Raw genomic sequence first — 17,762 nt, 5'->3', positions numbered from 1 at the left:
GTATTGGTTTGAACTGTATTGCTTTCATTTGTGTTTTTTTACATTGAAATGTGTTTATCTTTAAATTTTATGAAATAAAGTATATTTTGAAATTTAAAAAAATCCTAGGGGTTAAAATTGCCACTTGGATGTCTGACGTGGGGATGTGTTCAACTGTCTAGCACTGACTTCAATAGCCTTGTGAGCCTTGCCTCACTGAAAAATGTATTGGATTAATCTGGCAATTGTATTAAAATGATATTTAAAAAATCTAAAGAATGCTTTCCTACATTACAACAGTGATGACATTTCATTGGCTGTAAAGCGCTTTGGGACGTCCTGAGGTCATGAAAGGTACTATATAAATGCAAAGTTCTTTCTTTTACTGATAGAGATGACTCAAGACCAATGTTTCACTTCAGTTTCTATTGTTACTGGTCTGTTTTTAGGGAGAAATGCATTGCAAAAAGTGCACTTAGTGCTCTCCATGAACTGAATGAGAACAACTTCAAAAATCAAATTTTCAGATGAAAACACAGACATTTTTGCCTAAATCTATGGATATTAGACCACATGATTAAGTGTCAACATTTATCCTGGGGGTAGTTTCAGTATAACCATAATCTAACAGTGATAAGAGTGTAGTCCAGTCATATCTTTTTGTTCAACTTCAATCTTGTTTATAATTAAGTCTGAATAATGAAAATTACATTCTTGGAATAATAAAACTATCCAAACTTTTAACGTTATCAACACAAAATCAAAATTATAAAGGAGTCAAAGGAGGGTAATAATTAAATGAATACACAATGACAAAATGACTATAATATAGTCAGCCCTTTACATTTTAACATTTATATAATGCCTTTAATGTAGAATGGTGCCCCAAAGCACTTCATAGAAGTATATTCAAAAAATGGACACTTACCCAAGGAGGGAGAGTAGTAGGAGGGATGACTAAAAGCATGGTCAAAGAGGTGAATTTTAAATAGGATCTTAAAGAAGAAGATGGAGGTGGAGAGGCAGAGGTGTTTAGGAAGCAATTTCCAGAGTGTGGGGCCTATTTAGAATTCACCTCTTTGACCATGCTTTTAGTCCTGTTGTGCATTCCCACCTCCCTTCACCAACCATGGTCACCAATGGTTGGTGAAGGGAGGTGGGAATGCACAACAGGCCAGAATTGGAGGAGCAGAAATTTCCGGGGTTAAGGGGGAGGTTGCAGAGCTGGAAGAGGTTTCAGAGATAGGGAGGGCCGAGGCCATGAAGGGGTTTAAAAACGAGGATGGGAATTTTAAAATTGAGGCATTGGGAAATCGTGAACCAATTTAATTAATTAATAGGGACGATGGGTAAGTAGGACTTGATGTGAAATAGGATACAGGCAACACAGTTTTGGATAAGCTGAAGTTTACAAAAGGGTAGAGGATGGAAGGCCAACCAGGAGAGCACTGGGAAAGTTGAGTCTGAAGTGGCAAAGGTGGTGATGAGGGTTTCAGTGGCAGATGGACTGAGGTAGGGGTAGAGACAAGTGATGTTACAGAGGTGGACTCAGCAAACTGTACCCCTCCACATACCTTTGCTCCAAAAATAAAAATTCTTATGTTTCAATGCTCCTAAGATTATTTATTTACGAGGTAAGCACGTGATATTTGTTCTACCATATCATTAGAACTGTAATCTCTGGTAGTCATCTAGCTATTTTGACGGGAGTTACAAATCATTAGCAATTTTTATGCATATATATGATTGGAAAAGAATTTAACATGCATTGTTGTCAGAGATAAACAATAAACTCCATGTTGGTAGATTCTGGATTCATTAAATAAGCACATATCAAAACCAGCTCTATATCGTACAATTTTCAAGCACAGAAAGATGCCATTTGGCCAATCACATCCACTCCAGTTCTATGAAAGAGTTATCCACTTAGCCCCATGTGCCTGCGTTTTCCCCACAGCCTTTTCAATTTATATTCATTTTTTTCCCCATGTTCAATAATACTGAATATTAATTATATTAATACAGTGAAGTTATTGAACTGGAAAAAAATGGCTTTAGAAAGCTGTGTTCCAATTCATATGAAATCATATGTTTTACCAAGATTGCACTTGTACAGTTGGGTATACTACCAAACAGAAATAAAATTTGTTTGCATCAGGAAAATTCCTGACCATACAAACATCTTTCAACTTGTAAGCAAATATAAATTATCCAGAGATAATAACCCAAACAAATTATCCAGCAGGAAAGAGTGATCACAGAGATTTCCAATCTTTTTTTCCCTTCGGCTTGATTGTTGTATTGCAATCACTGACGTTTGTTTCCTTGGTTTTTATATTGCCAACTTAAGCCCCTTCTATTGCTTCTAGTGGGGAGAGGAGAAACCAGGAAGGGTCCCCTTCAATTTTCATTAAGCACAAGAGAGGAGAAAGAGAACATATCAGAGCCAAGTGCTGTTTTGCCTGATCACAATTCCTCTCTCCTGGCACGGGAGAGGGGAAACCAAAGTGAGAGAGAGCCAGACCAAACCCCTACCCAAGGCAGTAGATACCAGCCTACCATCCATCCATCCCTCCCTCCCTCCCTCGCCTTCCCTGAGCAGGGCAGAGGACACGTGACCGGACGCAGGCTAGAGTCAGGTGGTGGTTGTGTTATTGTGACGCAGGCAGCCGTGGAACCTGTGCTGTTCTCGAGCCGAGGCGGTTGGTCGTGGAGCCGCCTGGCTCGCGCCCCGCCCAGCCCGAGTCACAACTTTACCTGTGGGACGAGGCACAGTTGCGTTAGCGGCTCCTGGCGCGGGCCTACCGAACGTAGTCAACTTTAATAAATCCAGCCCGCCATCCCTCCCTCCCTCCCTCCCTCACCCACCTACCGACCGACCGAGTTAGTCCGCGGCCGCCCTGGGTGTGAAGAGACATGAAGAACTGCGGAGGATAAAACAGTCTTGAGGAGCGAGAGTGGTGCCGCCCCCCCCCGCGAAGAGCAGCTTCACCTGAGGCGGCCGGCGCGAGTCACCTGGCCGCGCGCGGCCCGCGCCGCCGCCGTTCCCGTTCGCGTTTGTTTTTCGCTCCGCTCGGCTCGGCTCGGTGTGGCCGCGAGCGCAGCCCCCGCTCCGTCCAACACTCCCGGGACAATGGCCTGGGTGAAGCTTTTTCTGAAGCCCGGGGGGAACCTGCGGAACAGTTACCAGCCGGGCAGCATGTTGTCTATCGCTCCGACCAAAGGGCTGCTAAACGGACCTGGGGAGAACAGCTGCTTCCTCAACAGTGCGGTGCAGGTAAGGACGGGAGAGGGAAGCACACAGATGTGCACTTTAAAGCGGACTCGGACTGCGCTCAGTACAGCGAAAGCGATAACAACAACAATAAGGCACTTGATTCGTTTGACACACCTGTAAGGTCCCTTTAAAGTTAGGAACGTTTAACTTCTTATGATACTGCATCTGAAACTCTGGTAACTTTTTGCCCCACCTCCAACCCACTGGTTCCTGACCTGAAGAATGCATTGACACCCTGCCTGATTGTACTATGTTTACCACTTCGAATCGATGTATTAAAAAAAATGCTACCCGTGGCATAATTGACCGCATAAATTCGTATTTTTAAAAAATTGTTTTGATTAGTAACTTTTTGTTGTTGCAGATCAACAGTTGAGTTGTTAAGGTATTAGGTTTGCTATAAGGTAATACACTTCAACAGAGCAGCCAGATTGTTTTTGCAATCAAGATTGTTTTCAAGGGTGACTCACGTGACACTCGTTAAATCCTAAGGGGAGGAGAGGAAGATGTGAAATTTGACAGATCTGATGCAGACACTATATGTAATCTGATTTTGAAATGGAAACCTTTTTAAGTCTTAACATACAATTTTAAAGCAGTACACAAAACGCATATTGCAGGTGGGATCCATTAAAGAGCAAAGTAATGCTCCAGGGAAAGTACTGTTTGTTGACAGATACTTGTAGATTTTGTTCTTGGCTTGTGATTGTCCCTGTTTTTTTAAAAAATCTTTCCTTATTATTTGTTCCTTTTTATGGGGCTTGGCAAACATTCATTTTTAGTTTGTCTAATGCTGCATTTCAGGAGTATCCAGCTTTTTTGTATTGGTGGGCCACTTAAGTGCATACCATGATTCTTGTAGACCACGAAGAGTTTGAACAATGTTTCCATTAATTTACATATATCTAAAGCTGCAAATACCAACAAATCTAGATATTCTGATTTAGGATTTATCTATTAATGAGGCAGCAGCATGAAGAACAATCCGTAGCAAATTTCCAGGCCCATAAAATTTAAATAGGACAAATAAGCAAGAAATAAATATAAGCACGAGTAAAATTGAGTTCCCAGTGCTAGCTGGGTATGACATACAGGCCTTAGTTCAAATATCCACGAAGGCTGCAGATGAAAACTCAATTTTTTTGCACTTTTTAAAAAAGAAAATCTGAAGCTATGGAGGAGCATTTAGTATTCACTGGTGCTTACCCTTAGAGTTATACAGCACGGATAGAGGCCCTTCGGCCCATCGTGTCCGTGCCGGCCATCAGCCCTGTCTACTCTAATCCCATATTCCAGCATTTGGTCCGTAGCCTTGTATGCTATGGCATTTCAAGTGCTCATCCAAATGCTTCTTGAATGTTGTGAGGGTTCCTGCCTCCACAACCCTTTCAGACAGTGAGTTCCAGACTCCAACCACCCTCTGGGTGAAAAAGTTCTTTCTAAAATCCCCTCTAAACCTCCCGCCTTTTACCTTGAATCTATGTCCCCTTGTTATAGAACCCTCAACGAAGGGAAAAAGCTCCTTAGTATCCATCCTATCTGTGCCACTCATAATTTTGTACACCTCAATCATGTCCCCCCTCAGCCTCCTCTGCTCCAAGGAAAACAAACCCAATCTTCCCAGTCTCTCTTCATAGCTGAAGCGCTCCAACCCTGGTAACATCCTGGTGAATCTCCTCTGCACCCTCTCCAAAGCGATCACATCCTTCCTGTAGTGTGGCGACCAGAACTGCACACAGTACTCCAGCTGTGGCCTGACCAGTGTTTTATACAGCTCCATCATAACCTCCTTGCTCTTATATTCTATGCCTCGGCTAATAGAGGCAAGTATCCCATATGCCTTCTTTACCACCTTATCTACCTGTCCCGCCGCCTTCAGGGATCTGTGAACTTGCACACCAAGATCCCTCTGACCCTCTGTCTTGCCTAGGGTCCTCCCATTCATTGTGTATTCCCTTGCCTTGTTAGTCCCTCCAAAGTGCATCACCTCGCACTTTTCCAGGTTAAATTCCATTTGCCACTGTTCCGCCCATCTGACCAACCCATCTATATCGTCCTGCAGACTGAGGCTATCCTCCTCGCTATTTACCACCCTACCAATCTTTATCATCAGCGAACTTACTGATCATACCTTTTACATTCATATCCAAGTCATTAATGTAGACCACAAACAGCAAGGGACCCAGCACCGATCCCTGTGGTACCCCACTGGCCACAGGCTTCCAGTCACAAAAACAACCTTCGACCATCACCCTCTGCCTTCTGCCACTAAGCCAGTTTTGTATCCAAAGTGCCAAGGCACCCTGGATTCCATGGGCTCGTACCTTCTTGACCAGTCTCCTGTGGGGGACTTTATCGAAGGCCTTACTGAAATCCATGTATACCACATCCACTGCGTTACCCTCATCCACACGCCTAGTCACCCCCTCAAAAAATTCAATCAAATTAGTCAGACATGATCTTCTCTTGACAAAGCCATGTTGACTATCCCTGATTAATCCTTGCTTCTCCAAGTGGAGACTAATTTTGTCCTTCAGAATTTTTTCCAATAATTTTCCTACCACTGATGTTAGGCTCACTGGCCTGTAGTTCCCCGGTTTTTCCCTACTCCCCTTCTTGAATAATGGTATTACATTAGCGGTTCTCCAGTCCTCTGGCACATCCCCTGTGGCCAGAGAGGTTCTGAATGTATGTGTCAGAGCCCCCGCAATCTCCTCCTTTGCCTCACACAGTAGCCTGGGATACATTTCGTCCGGGCCTGGGGATTTATCCATTTTTAGGCCTGCTAAAACCGCCAATACCTCCTCCCGCTCGATGTTAATATGTTCGAGTATATCACAGTCCCCCTGCCGTATTTCTATGTCTACATCGTCCTTCTCCATAGTGAAAACAGATGCAAAAAATTCATTTAGAACCCTTCCTACATCTGCCGGCTCCACACACAGATTGCCATTTTTGTCCCTAATGGGCCCTATTTTTTCCCTAGTTATCCTCTTACCCTTAATATACTTATAAAACATCTTAGGATTTTCCTTTATTTTGCTCGCCAGTGTTATTTCATGGCCCCTCCTTGATCTCCTAATTTCTTTTTTAAGTATCCCCCTGCACTTTTTGTACTCCTCTAGGGCTTCCTCCGTCTTTAGCCTTTTGTATCTGCCAAAAGCCCTCCTTTTTTTCCTAATCCATTCTCGTATATCCCCTGACATCCAAGGTTCCCTGGAGTTCTTGGAACCACCCTTGACCTTTACGAGAACATGTTGCCATTGTATGGTCTCAATCTCCCTTCTGAAAGACTCCCATTGCTCCGATGCGGATTTTCCTACAAGCAGCTGATCCCAGTCCATTTTGGCCAGATCCTGCCTTATCCTATTAAAATCGGCCTTCCCCCAATTTAGAACCTTTATTTCCGGCCCCTCCCTGTCCTTTTCCATGACCACCTTAAATCTCACCGAATTATGGTCACTGTCACCAAAGTGCTCACCTACTAGCACTTCTTCCACTTGGCCGGCCACATTCCCTAGAATTAGGTCCAGTACCGCCCCCTCTCTTGTAGGACTTTCTACATGCTGGCTCAAAAAGCTCTCCTGGATGCACATTAAGAATTTTGTACCCTCTAAGCCTTTTACACTCTGAGTATCCCAGTTAATATTGGGGAAGTTGAAATCCCCCACTATTATTACCCTATTATTTGCACAATTTTCTGAGATTTGCCTACATATCTGTTCCTCTATCTCCCCCTGACTGTTTGGGGGCCTATAGTACACTCCCATCAAAGTGCTTGCCCCCTTTTTGTTTTTAAGCTCCACCCATATGGCCTCATTAGAGGAACCTGCTAATATATCATCCCTCCTTATGGCAGTAATTGATTCTTTAATTAATATTGCGACCCCCCCTCCTCTTATACCTCCCCCTCTGTCTCGCCTGAAGATTCTGTACCCCGGAATATTGAGCTGCCAGTCTTGCCCCTCCCTCAACCATGTCTCTGTGACAGCAACAATATCATACTCCCATGTGTTTATCAACACCTTCAGTTCATCCACCTTATTCACAAGACTCCTTGCATTAAAATAGATGCCATCCAGCCTTGCCCTCACATATTTGCCCTGTCTTCCAAGCTGACTTGTTTTTTTCTCTATATTTGGCTGCACATCACCCCCTATTGTAGCTCCACTCTGTATCCCACCCCCCTGCCAAGTTAGTTTAAACCCCCCCCAACAGTGCTAGCAAACCTCCCCGCAAGGATATTTGTCCCGCTCTGGTTCAGGTGCAACCCGTCCGACTTGTACAAGTCCCACCTTCCCCAGAAGCAGGCCCAGTGATCCAGGAAACTGAAACCCTCCCTCCTGCACCAACTCTTTAGCCATGCATTCATCTGTTCTATCCTCCTATTTCTATACTCACTAGCCCGTGGCACTGGGAGTAATCCAGAGATTACAACCTTTGAGGTCCTGCTCTTTAATCTGCTACCTAGCTCCCTAAATTCTTGATGCAGGACCTCATCTCCCTTCCTACCTATGTCGTTGGTCCCAATGTGGACCACGACCTCTGCCTGCTCACCCTCCCCCTTGAGAATGCCCTGTAGCCGCTCAGTGACATCCATGACCCTGGCACCAGGGAGGCAACAAACCATCCTGGAGTCACGTTTACGGCCACAGAAACGCCTGTCTGTTCCCCTTACGATAGAATCCCCTACCACTATAGCTCTTCCACTCTTTTTTCCTCCCAGCCTGTGCAGCAGAGCTACCCCTGGTGCCAGGAAGTTGGCTGCTGCTGCCTTCCCCTGATAAGTCATCCCCCTCAACAATATCCAAAGCGGTATATTTGTTTGAGAGGAGGACGGCCACAGGGGACCCCTGCACTGCCTGCCTGCTCTTACTCTGCCTGGTGGTCACCCAATTACTTCCTGCCTGTACAACCTTTACCTGTGGTGTGACCATCTCACTAAACGTGCTATCCACGACGTTCTCAGCATCGCGAATGCTCCTTAATGAATCCATCCGCAGCTCCAGTGCCGCAATGCGGTTTGTCAGTAGCTGCAGCTGGATACATTTCCCGCACACATGGTCGTCAGGGACACCAGAAGGGTCCCTGATTTCCCACATAGAGCAGGAAGAGCATAACACGGGGCTGGGCTGTCCTGCCATGACTTACCCTTTAACTAATTAATTCAAATTAAATGAATCCCACCAATTTCACTTCAATTAAAAAGGTATACTCAAGGGCCCTTGCTGAACAGCAGTCCCCCACTACACAACAGAGACCAGAGAATCCACAAACTCTAACCTTAGACAAATTCAGCAGGAAAATACTCACCAGCCAATCACTTACCTCTTCCTTGGTGACGTCCCACTTGGATTACTTTTTGCTTCTTATTTATCCTAGGTCCAGGAGTTAAGTCCCTGTGATGTCGCACAGTAGTTGTCTCTTGGTGCAGGTCTGCTGCTGCTTTTATTCCACAATCTCAGTCTTCTACTCTCAGGTCCACTACCGCTCTGCAGGAAAAGTTTGAAAAAGCAAGGCAAAGCAGCACCTCCTTCCCCCACTTCACCAAACTCCCACACTTACCGAACTCTCAGCACACCGTGCAGTCTGCACTGACAGGCCCCTGTATTTCTACAGTTGAGACTCAGATGAGTCAGGCCTGCCCCACCTTCAGGTACCAATTGAATCTAGCTAACCAATTAACTTGCTACAGCAGCTCTCTGCTGAAGCCTGACAGAAACTTAGAAATTTAAACTTTTAAATTGACCTTAAACAGTTGAAGCAATATGCACTAGATTTAAAGAGATTAACCCTTCAACTCCCACACTTACCGAACTCTCAGCACACTGTGTAATATCCGCACACCGTGCAGTCTGCACTGACAGGCCCCTGTATTTCTACAGTTGAGACTCAGATGAGTTAGTTACCTATCACTTTTAAGCCAAGCACTTGTTAGAAGTCAGTGTTCCTCGAGAGCTGCTTAAGTGCAAATAGCATTGTCTAGTGATAGAAAAACAATTTGTGGAACAATACTATTTATGGTGTATTAAATAAGCTTAATGTGTTGGTAAACAAAGTTTTACTTCAAAATTGAAGTTGATGTATATTTGAAAGTTTGGATTCGACTAAAATCTTTGGGGTTACCACAAAAAAACTAACTGAAGTTAGATCTCTAGTATGTACATTGCAAATGTGATCATTTTGGGTGATAGTTTCAGCTGGTTGAGAAAGGGAAATGGGGTTGCATAGGCTATATTATTCATTCTATTTAAGTGAAGAGTATTTCTGTTGAGAGAAATTGAAGGTCCAAAGTCACTATCGTATAATTGGCATTTTTTGCCCAAATTGAGCAGAAATTATATTTCTACAATCAACCTATTTTTAAAAGCTTTAATCATGCCTTTATTGCTTATCATGAGCTTGCACTTGCCTTCATAATTTTAAAGACCTCTATCGGGTCACCTCTCAGCCTTCTCTTCCAGAGAAAAGAAACCCAGCCTGTTCAGTCTTTCCTGATAATTGTAACCTCTCAGTTCTGGTATCATCATTGTAAATCTTTTTAGCAACTTCTCCAGTGCCTCTGTATCTTTTCCATAATGAGACCAGAACTGTACACAGTACTACTAAGTGTGGTCTAATTGAGGTTCTATATAAGTTTAGCATAACTTCTCTGCTTTTCAGTTCTATTCCTCTAGAAATGAACCCCTGTGTTTACTAGTTTATATTTGGGTGCAAGGTCCTTCAAAATTATAATTTTTAATGTTGCAAAGGGAAAGTTTTAGTACATTAGAAGCCTGACTAAAAGTAGTAGAGAGAACTGTAGAGTATAACATGTACTTCATAAAATGCGTGTTAGTTATGACAGATATTCTGGTTTTTTTATTCGTTCATGGAATGTGGGCGTCGCTGGCGAGGCCAGCATTTATTGCCCATCCCTAATTGCCCTTGAGAAGGTGGTGGTGAGCTGCCGCCTTGAACCGCTGCAGTCTGTGTGGTGAAGGTTCTCCCACAGTGCTGTTAGGAAGGGAGTTCCAGGATTTTGACCCAGCGACGATGAAGGAATGGCGATATATTTCTAAGTCTGGATGGTGTGTGACTTGGAGGGGAACGTGCAGGTGGTGTTCCCATGTGCCTGCTGCCCTTGTCCTTCTAGGTGGTAGAGGTCGCGGGTTTGGGAGGTGCTGTCGAAGAAGCCTTGGTGAGTTGCTGCAGTGCATCCTGTGGATGGTACACGCTGCAGCCACGGTGCGCCAGTGGTGAAGGGAGTGAATGTTTAGAGTGGTGGATGGGGTGCAAATCAAGCGGGCTGCTTTGTCCTGGATGGTGTTGAGCTTCTTGAATGTTGTTGGAGCTGCACTCATCTAGGCAAGTGGAGAGTATTCCATCACACTCCTGACTTGTGCCTTGTAGATGGCGGAAAGGCTTTGGGGAGTCAGGAGGTGAGTCACTCGCTGCAGAATACCCAGCCTCTGACCTGCTCTTGTAGCCACAGTATTTATGTGGCTGGTCCAGTTAAGTTTCTGGTCAATGGTGACCCCCAGGATGTTGATGGTGGGGGATTCGGTGATGGTAATGCCGTTGAATGTCATGGGGAGGTGGTTAGACACTCTCGTTGGAGATGGTCATTGCCTGGCACTTGTCTGGCGCAAATGTTACTTGCCACTTATTAGCCCAAGCCTGGATGTTGTCCAGGTCTTGCTGCATGCGGGCATGGACTGCTTCATTATCTGAGGGGTTGCGAATGGAACTGAACATGGCAATCATCAGTGAACATCCCCATTTCTGACCTTATGATGGAGGGAAGGTCATTGATGAAACAGCTGAAGATGGTTGAGCCTAGATCACTGCCCTGAGGAACTCCTGCAGCAATGCCCTGGGGCTGAGATGATTGGCCTCCAACAACCACAACCATCTTCCTTTGTACTAGGTATGGCTCCAGCCACTGGAGAGTTTTCCCCCTGATTCCCATTGACTTCAATTTTACTAGGGCTCCTTGGTGTCACACTCTGTCAAATGCTGCCTTGATGTCAAGGGCAGTCACTCTCACCTCACCTCTGGAATTCAGCTCTTTTGTCCATGTTTGGACCAAGGCTGTAATGAGGTCTGGAGCAGAGTGGTCCTGGCGGAACCCAAACTGAGCATCGGTGAGCAGGTTATTGGTGAGTAAGTGCCACCTGATAGCACTGTCGACGACACCTTCCATCACTTTGCTGATGATTGAGAGTAGACTGATGGGAGGGTAATTGGCCAGAATCGATTTGTCCTGCTTTTTGTGGACAGGACATACCTGGGCAATTTTCCACGTTGTCGGGAAGATGCCAATGTTGTAGTTGTACTGGAACAGCTTGTCCAGAGGCTCAGCTAGTTCTGGAGCACAAGTCTTCAGCACGACAGCCGGGATGTTGTTGGGGCCCATAGCCTTTGCTGTATCCAGTGCACTCAGCCATTTCTTGATATCACGTGGAGTGAATCGAATTGGCTGAAGACTGGCTTCTGTGATGGGGTTATCGGGAGGAGGCCGAGATGGATTATCCATTTGGCGCTTCTGGCTGAAAATGGTTGCAAACGCTTCAGCCTTGTCTTTTGCACTCACGTGCTGTACTCTGCCACCATTGAGGATTGTAAACAATTTTACAACACCAAGTTATAGTCCAGCAATTTTATTTTAAATTCACAAGCTTTCGGAGGCTACCTCCTTCCTCAGGTGAACGATGTGGAAAAAACTGTATATCATTTTTTTCCACATCGTTCACCTGAGGAAGGAGGTAGCCTCCGAAAGCTTGTGAATTTAAAATAAAATTGCTGGACTATAACTTGGTGTTGTAAAATTGTTTACAATTGTCAACCCCAGTCCATCACCGGCATCTCCACATCATGACTACCATTGAGGATGGGGATGATTGCAGAGCCTCCTCCTCCTGTTAGTTGTTTAATTGTCAACCACCATTCACAACTGGATTTGGCAGGACTGCAGAGCTTTGATCTAATCCGTTGGTTGTGGAATCGCTCAGCTCTGTCTATAGCACGTTGCTTCCGCTGTTTAGCATGCATGTAGTCCTGAGTTGTAGCTTCAACAGGTTGGCAACTCATTTTTAGGTACGCCTGGTGCTGCTCCTGGGATGCTCTTCTACACTCCTCATTGAACCAGGATTGATCCCCTGGCTTGTTGGTAGTGGTAGAGTGAGGAATATGCCGGGCCATGAGCTTACAGATTGTGCTGGAATACAAATCTGCTGCTGCTGATGGCCCACAGCGCCTCATGGATGCCCAGTTTTGAGCTGCTAGATCTGTTCTGAATCTATCCCATTTAGCATGGTGATAGTGCCACACAACACATTGGATGGTGTCCTTGGTGCGAAGACGGGACTTCGTCTCCACGAGGATTGTGCGATGGTCATCCTACCAATACGGTCATGGACAAATGCATTTGCGACAGGTAGATTGGTGAGGACGAGGTCAAGTTTTTCCCTCATGTTGGTTCGCTCACCACCTGCCGCAGGACCAGTCTGGCAGCTATGTTCTTCAGGACTCTGCCAGCTTGGTCAGTGGTGGTGCTATGCTACTGAGCCACTCTTGGTGATGGACATTGAAGTCCCCCACCCAGAGTACATTCTGTGCCCTTGCTACCCTCAGAGCTTCCTCCAAGTGGTGTTCAACATGGAGGATGACTGATTCATCAGCTGAGGGAGGGCGGTCGGTTGGTGGTAATCAGCAGGAGGTTTCCTTCCTCGTGTTTGACCTGATGCTATGAGATTTCATGGGGTCCGGAGTCAATGTTGAGGACTCCCAGGGCCACTCCCTCCTGACTGTATATCACTGTACTGCCACCTCTGGTCGGTCTGTCCCGCCAGTGGGACAGGATATACCCAGGGATGGTGATGGAAGAATCTGGGACGTTGGCTGAAAGGTATGATTCTGTTAGTATGGCTATGTCAGGCTGTTGCTTGACTGGTCTGTGGGACAGCTCTCCCAATTTTGGCACAAGTCCCCAGATGTTTGTGAGGAGGACTTTGCAGGGTCGACTGGGCTTGGTTTGCTTTTGTTGTGTCTGGTGCCTAGTGGTCAGATTGCGGTTGGTCCGTCCGGTTTTATTCTTATGACTTTTTTAGTGAGATTGTACACCTGAGTGGCTTGCTCGGCCATTTCAGAGGGCAATTAAGAATCAACCACATTGCTGTCTGATCCAAGATTAAAATTTAATTTTATAATGTTTTGTTTCAGTTTGGACAAATTGGCAGATTAGTTGTGGATTAATCAGGATTCAATGCATGCTTGCATTTGAGTCTGTAATTAAAATAGTGGGGCCCTCTTCTGAACTTTTAAAAAAAAATATAAGATTTGTGGCCATGCAAAGTCCTGCTCACAAACATCTGGGGACTTGTGCCAAAATTGGGAGAGCTGTCCCACAGACTAGTCAAGCAACAGCCTGACATAGCCACACTCTCAGAATCATACCTTTCAGCCAACGTCCCAGATTCTTCCGTCACCATCCCTGGGTATGTCGTGTCCCACTGGCAGGACAGACTGACCAGAGGTGGCGGTACAGTGATATACAGTCAGGAGGGAGTGGCCCTGGGAGTCCTCAACATTGACTCCGGACCCCATGAAATCTCATAGCATCAGGTCAAACATGAGGAAGGAAACCTCCTGCTGATTACCACCGACCGACCGCCCTCCCTAAGCTGATGAATCAGTCGTCCTCCATGTGATGGCTTTGTTAAATAGCATTTCAATTTGCTGCTTCTGTTTGAATAAAACTCTAGAAAAGATTTTTGTTAATGAAGCCAAAGTATTTTTTTGTAACATTCAAGTTTCTTTGTATGGGAAGAGATATTTGTGCTAAACTTCCAGTTTGTACTAGAAAGTTTTTCAGTTCGTGCTCAGGAAGGAGGATATGCCTTCCATGATACTACTCAGACAAAGCTCTTACCGACTGTACTTATTACATAGAAAATTTACGGCACAAAAGGAGGCCATTCAGCCCATCGCGTCTGTGCTGGTTGAAACTCAATCCAATCCCACTTTCCAGCACTAGGTCCGTAGCCTTGTAGGTTATGGCACTTGAAGTGCATATCCAAGTACTTTTTAAATCTGATAAGCGTTTCTGCCTCTACCATGCTTTCAGTAGTGAGTTCCAGACTCCTACCACCCTCGGTGAAAAAAAATTTCCTCAGCTCCCCTTTAATCCTTCTACCAATTACTTTAAATTTATGCTCCCTGGTTATTGACCTCTCTGCTCAGGGAAATAGGTCCTTCCTGTGCACTCCAAACAGGCCCCTCATAATTTTATACACCTCAATTAAATCTCCCCTCAGCCTCCTCTGTTCCAAAGAGAACAACCCCAGCTTATCCAATCTTTCTTCCTAGCTAAAATTCTCCAGCCCTGACAACATCCTCACAAATCTCCTCTGTGTGCTCTCTAATGCAATTACATCTTTCATTTAATGTGGTGACCAGAACTGTACACAGTACTCAAGCTGTGGCCTAACTAGTGTTTTATACAGTTCTAGCATAACCTCCCTGCTCTTATATTCTGTGCCTCAGCTAATAAAGGAAAGTATCCTGTATGCCTTAACAGCCTTATCTACCTGTCCTGCTACCTTCAGGGATCTGTGGACATGCATACCAAGGTCCCTGTCTTCCTCTACACCTCTCAGTATCCTTCCATTTATTGTGTATTCCCTTGCCTTGCTTGACCTCCCCAAATGCATAACCTCACACTTCTCCGGATTAAATTCCATTTGCCACTTTTCTGCCCACCTGACCAGTCCATTGATATCTTCCTGCAGTCTACAGCTATCCTCCTCACTATCAACCACACGGCCAATTTTTGTGTCATCTGCAAACTTCTTAATCGTGCCCCTCTACATTTAAGTCTAAATCATTAATATATATCACAAAAAGCAAGGGACCCAGTACTGAGCCCTGCAGAACCCCACTAGAAACAGCCTTCCAGTCTCTCACATGCTCGTCGACCATAGAATCATAGAATGTTATAGCACAGAAGGAGGCCATTTGGCCTATCGTGTCCGTTCCAGGCGAAAAAGAGCTATCCAGCTTATTCCCACTTTCTAGCACTTGATCCGTAGCCCTGTAGGTTATGGCACTTCAAGTGCACATCCAAGTACTTTTTATATTAGTTGAGGGTTTCTGCCTCTACCACCATTTCAGGCAGTGAGTTCCAGACCCCCACCACCCTCTGGATGAAAAAAATTATCCTCAGCTCCCCTTTAATCCTTCTACCAATTACTTTAAATCTATGCCCCTGGTCACTGACCCCTCTGCTAAGGGAAATAGGTCCTCCCTGTCCACTCTATCTCGTCCCGTCATAATTTTATACACCTCAATTAAATCTCCCCTCAGCCTCCTTTGTTCCAAAGAAAACAACCCCAGCCTATCCAATTTTTTCTCATAGTTAAAATTCTCCAGCCCTGGCAACATCCTCTCAAATCTCCTCTGTACCCTCTCTAGTGCAATCACATCTTTCCTGTAATGTGACCAGAACTGTACGCAGTACTCAAGCTATGGCCTAACCAATATTTTATACAGTTCTAGCATAACCTCCCTACTCTTATATTCTGTGCCTTGGCTAATAAAGGAAAGTATCCAGTATGCCTTTGTAACCACCTTATCTACCTGTCCTGCTACCTTCAGGGATCTGTGGACATGCACTCCAAGGTCCCTTTGTTCCTCTACACCTCTCAGTATCCTCCCATTACTTTTTGCTTCCTGCCACTGAGCCAATTTTGGATCCAATTTGCCACTTTCCCTTGGATTCCATGGGCATTTACTTTTTTAACCAGTGTGCCCTGTGGGACTTTGTCAAAAGCCTTGCTAAAATCCATGTAGACTACATCAAACGCACTACCTTCATCGACCCTCCTTGTTACCTCCTCAAAAAATTCAGTCAAGTTAGTCAGACATGACCTTTCCTTGACAAATCCATGTTGACTGTACTTGATTAATACATGCCTTTCTAAATGATGGTTTATCCTGTCCCTCAGAATTTATTCCAAAAATTTGCCCACCACCAAGGTTAGACTGACTAGCCTGTAATTACTAGGTCTATCCTTATCTCCCTTTTTTAAACAACGGTACAACATTAGCAGTCCCCCAATCCTCCGGCACCATGCCTGTAGCCAGGGAGGATCGGAAAATGATGGTCAGAGCCTCAGCTATTTCCTCCTTTGCTTCTTTTAACAGCCTGGGATACGTTTTATCCGGGGCTGGCAATTTATTTACTTTCAAAGATTGACAGTTAATAAAGATATTTTTACAAGAAAAAACAACTTTGGTATAATTCAGATATTGACAATTGTACCTGCTATTTATGGGGCACATTTTTAGCAATATGTATTAAGTCAGAGAAAACCCATGCAAATTTCCACATTTGTGGGAGAGAGACTTCTATGCAGAACAAAGTTTTCAATGGAATAGAGGACTATTTTTAAACAAACCAGGAGAGTATAGAATTATACTATATTGAATGATCTGTTCTTGCTGAACTTCTTTGCTCAGAGTGATAAATTTGTTATGATCTACCGAGCAAGGTAAGAGAGAAAATCATCTGAGATTATTCTAAATAAAATTAGATGCCGTGGTGGTAGTTGTGAACTGGAACAATGAGCTTCGATAGAACAAATTAATTTTCTGTGCCCTGATTTTTTTTTTGTTGTGTACTGTTCTAGTATATCTGTCCCACAGAAATTTGTATTGATTTTTTTTATTTTGCCACAGGCTTGTACAGATTTTCCAGTTTATACAACTCCACCTTGCTGTATGTGGAAAGGTCATTTTCTGTCATAGTTTCCATTTGTGCTCAGCTGGACAAAAGAAACCCAGTAATTCACTTTTTAAAATATAGACTGTTCAAAACTGCCGTGCTAACTATCTTGCAGCAGGTTCTGACATGGATAGGAAATTCTGTTACAGAGCAGGACAAATCTAACCCAGCCAGTTATTGCCCTCTAAGTCTCCTCCCAATCATCAGCAAAGTGATGAAAGAAGTATCAGTAGTTGCAGCAAGTGCCGTCTGCTGATCAACGCTCAGTTCAGGTTCTGCAGATCCATTCAGCTCCTGACCTTGTCGCAGCCTTAATCTGGACATGGATATGAGCTGAATGCCAGAGGAGAGGAGAAGTGAGAGCAATTGCCCTCTATCAAGTCAGTATTCAACTGAGTATGGCACCAGGTTCCCTGACAAGGCTGAGATCAATGGGAAAACCCTACAGTGTCATACCTGACACGCAGGAAGATGGTTGTGGTTGACATAGGGCAATAATCACAGCTCCAGGGCTTGGTGTTGGAGTTCCTCAGAGCAGCATCATGGCTCGACCATCTTCAGCTTCTTCATTAATGACCATACCTTATAAGGCCAGGAGAAGTGCTCTTTGCTGACGATTCTGCAGTGTTTAACTCTATTCATGATTACTCAAACAATTGAGCAGCCCATGCCAGCCTACAGCTGCGTTTGGCTGTCATTCAGATCAGGGCTGACAAGTGGCAGGTAACATTGACACCACAT

At 44.7% G+C, this 17,762-nt stretch overlaps 1 protein-coding gene across 1 annotated transcript in view; it reads left to right on the top strand.

Annotated features, from left to right (window-relative positions):
- Positions 1-2,649: 2,649 nt before the first annotated feature.
- Positions 2,650-17,762, top strand: part of LOC137325611 (inactive ubiquitin carboxyl-terminal hydrolase 53-like) — a 102,481-nt gene continuing 87,368 nt past the window's right edge. The window contains exon 1 of the mRNA XM_067990880.1: positions 2,650-3,256. Within this exon, the coding sequence (XP_067846981.1) occupies positions 3,113-3,256 (144 nt within the window). The 5' untranslated portion in view covers positions 2,650-3,112. The remainder of the gene's footprint in view (positions 3,257-17,762) is intronic.

Source organism: Heptranchias perlo, chromosome 1, assembly GCF_035084215.1.
Source record: "Heptranchias perlo isolate sHepPer1 chromosome 1, sHepPer1.hap1, whole genome shotgun sequence".
Lineage (NCBI taxonomy): Eukaryota > Metazoa > Chordata > Chondrichthyes > Hexanchiformes > Hexanchidae > Heptranchias > Heptranchias perlo.
This window is presented reverse-complemented; position numbering and strand designations above follow the sequence as displayed.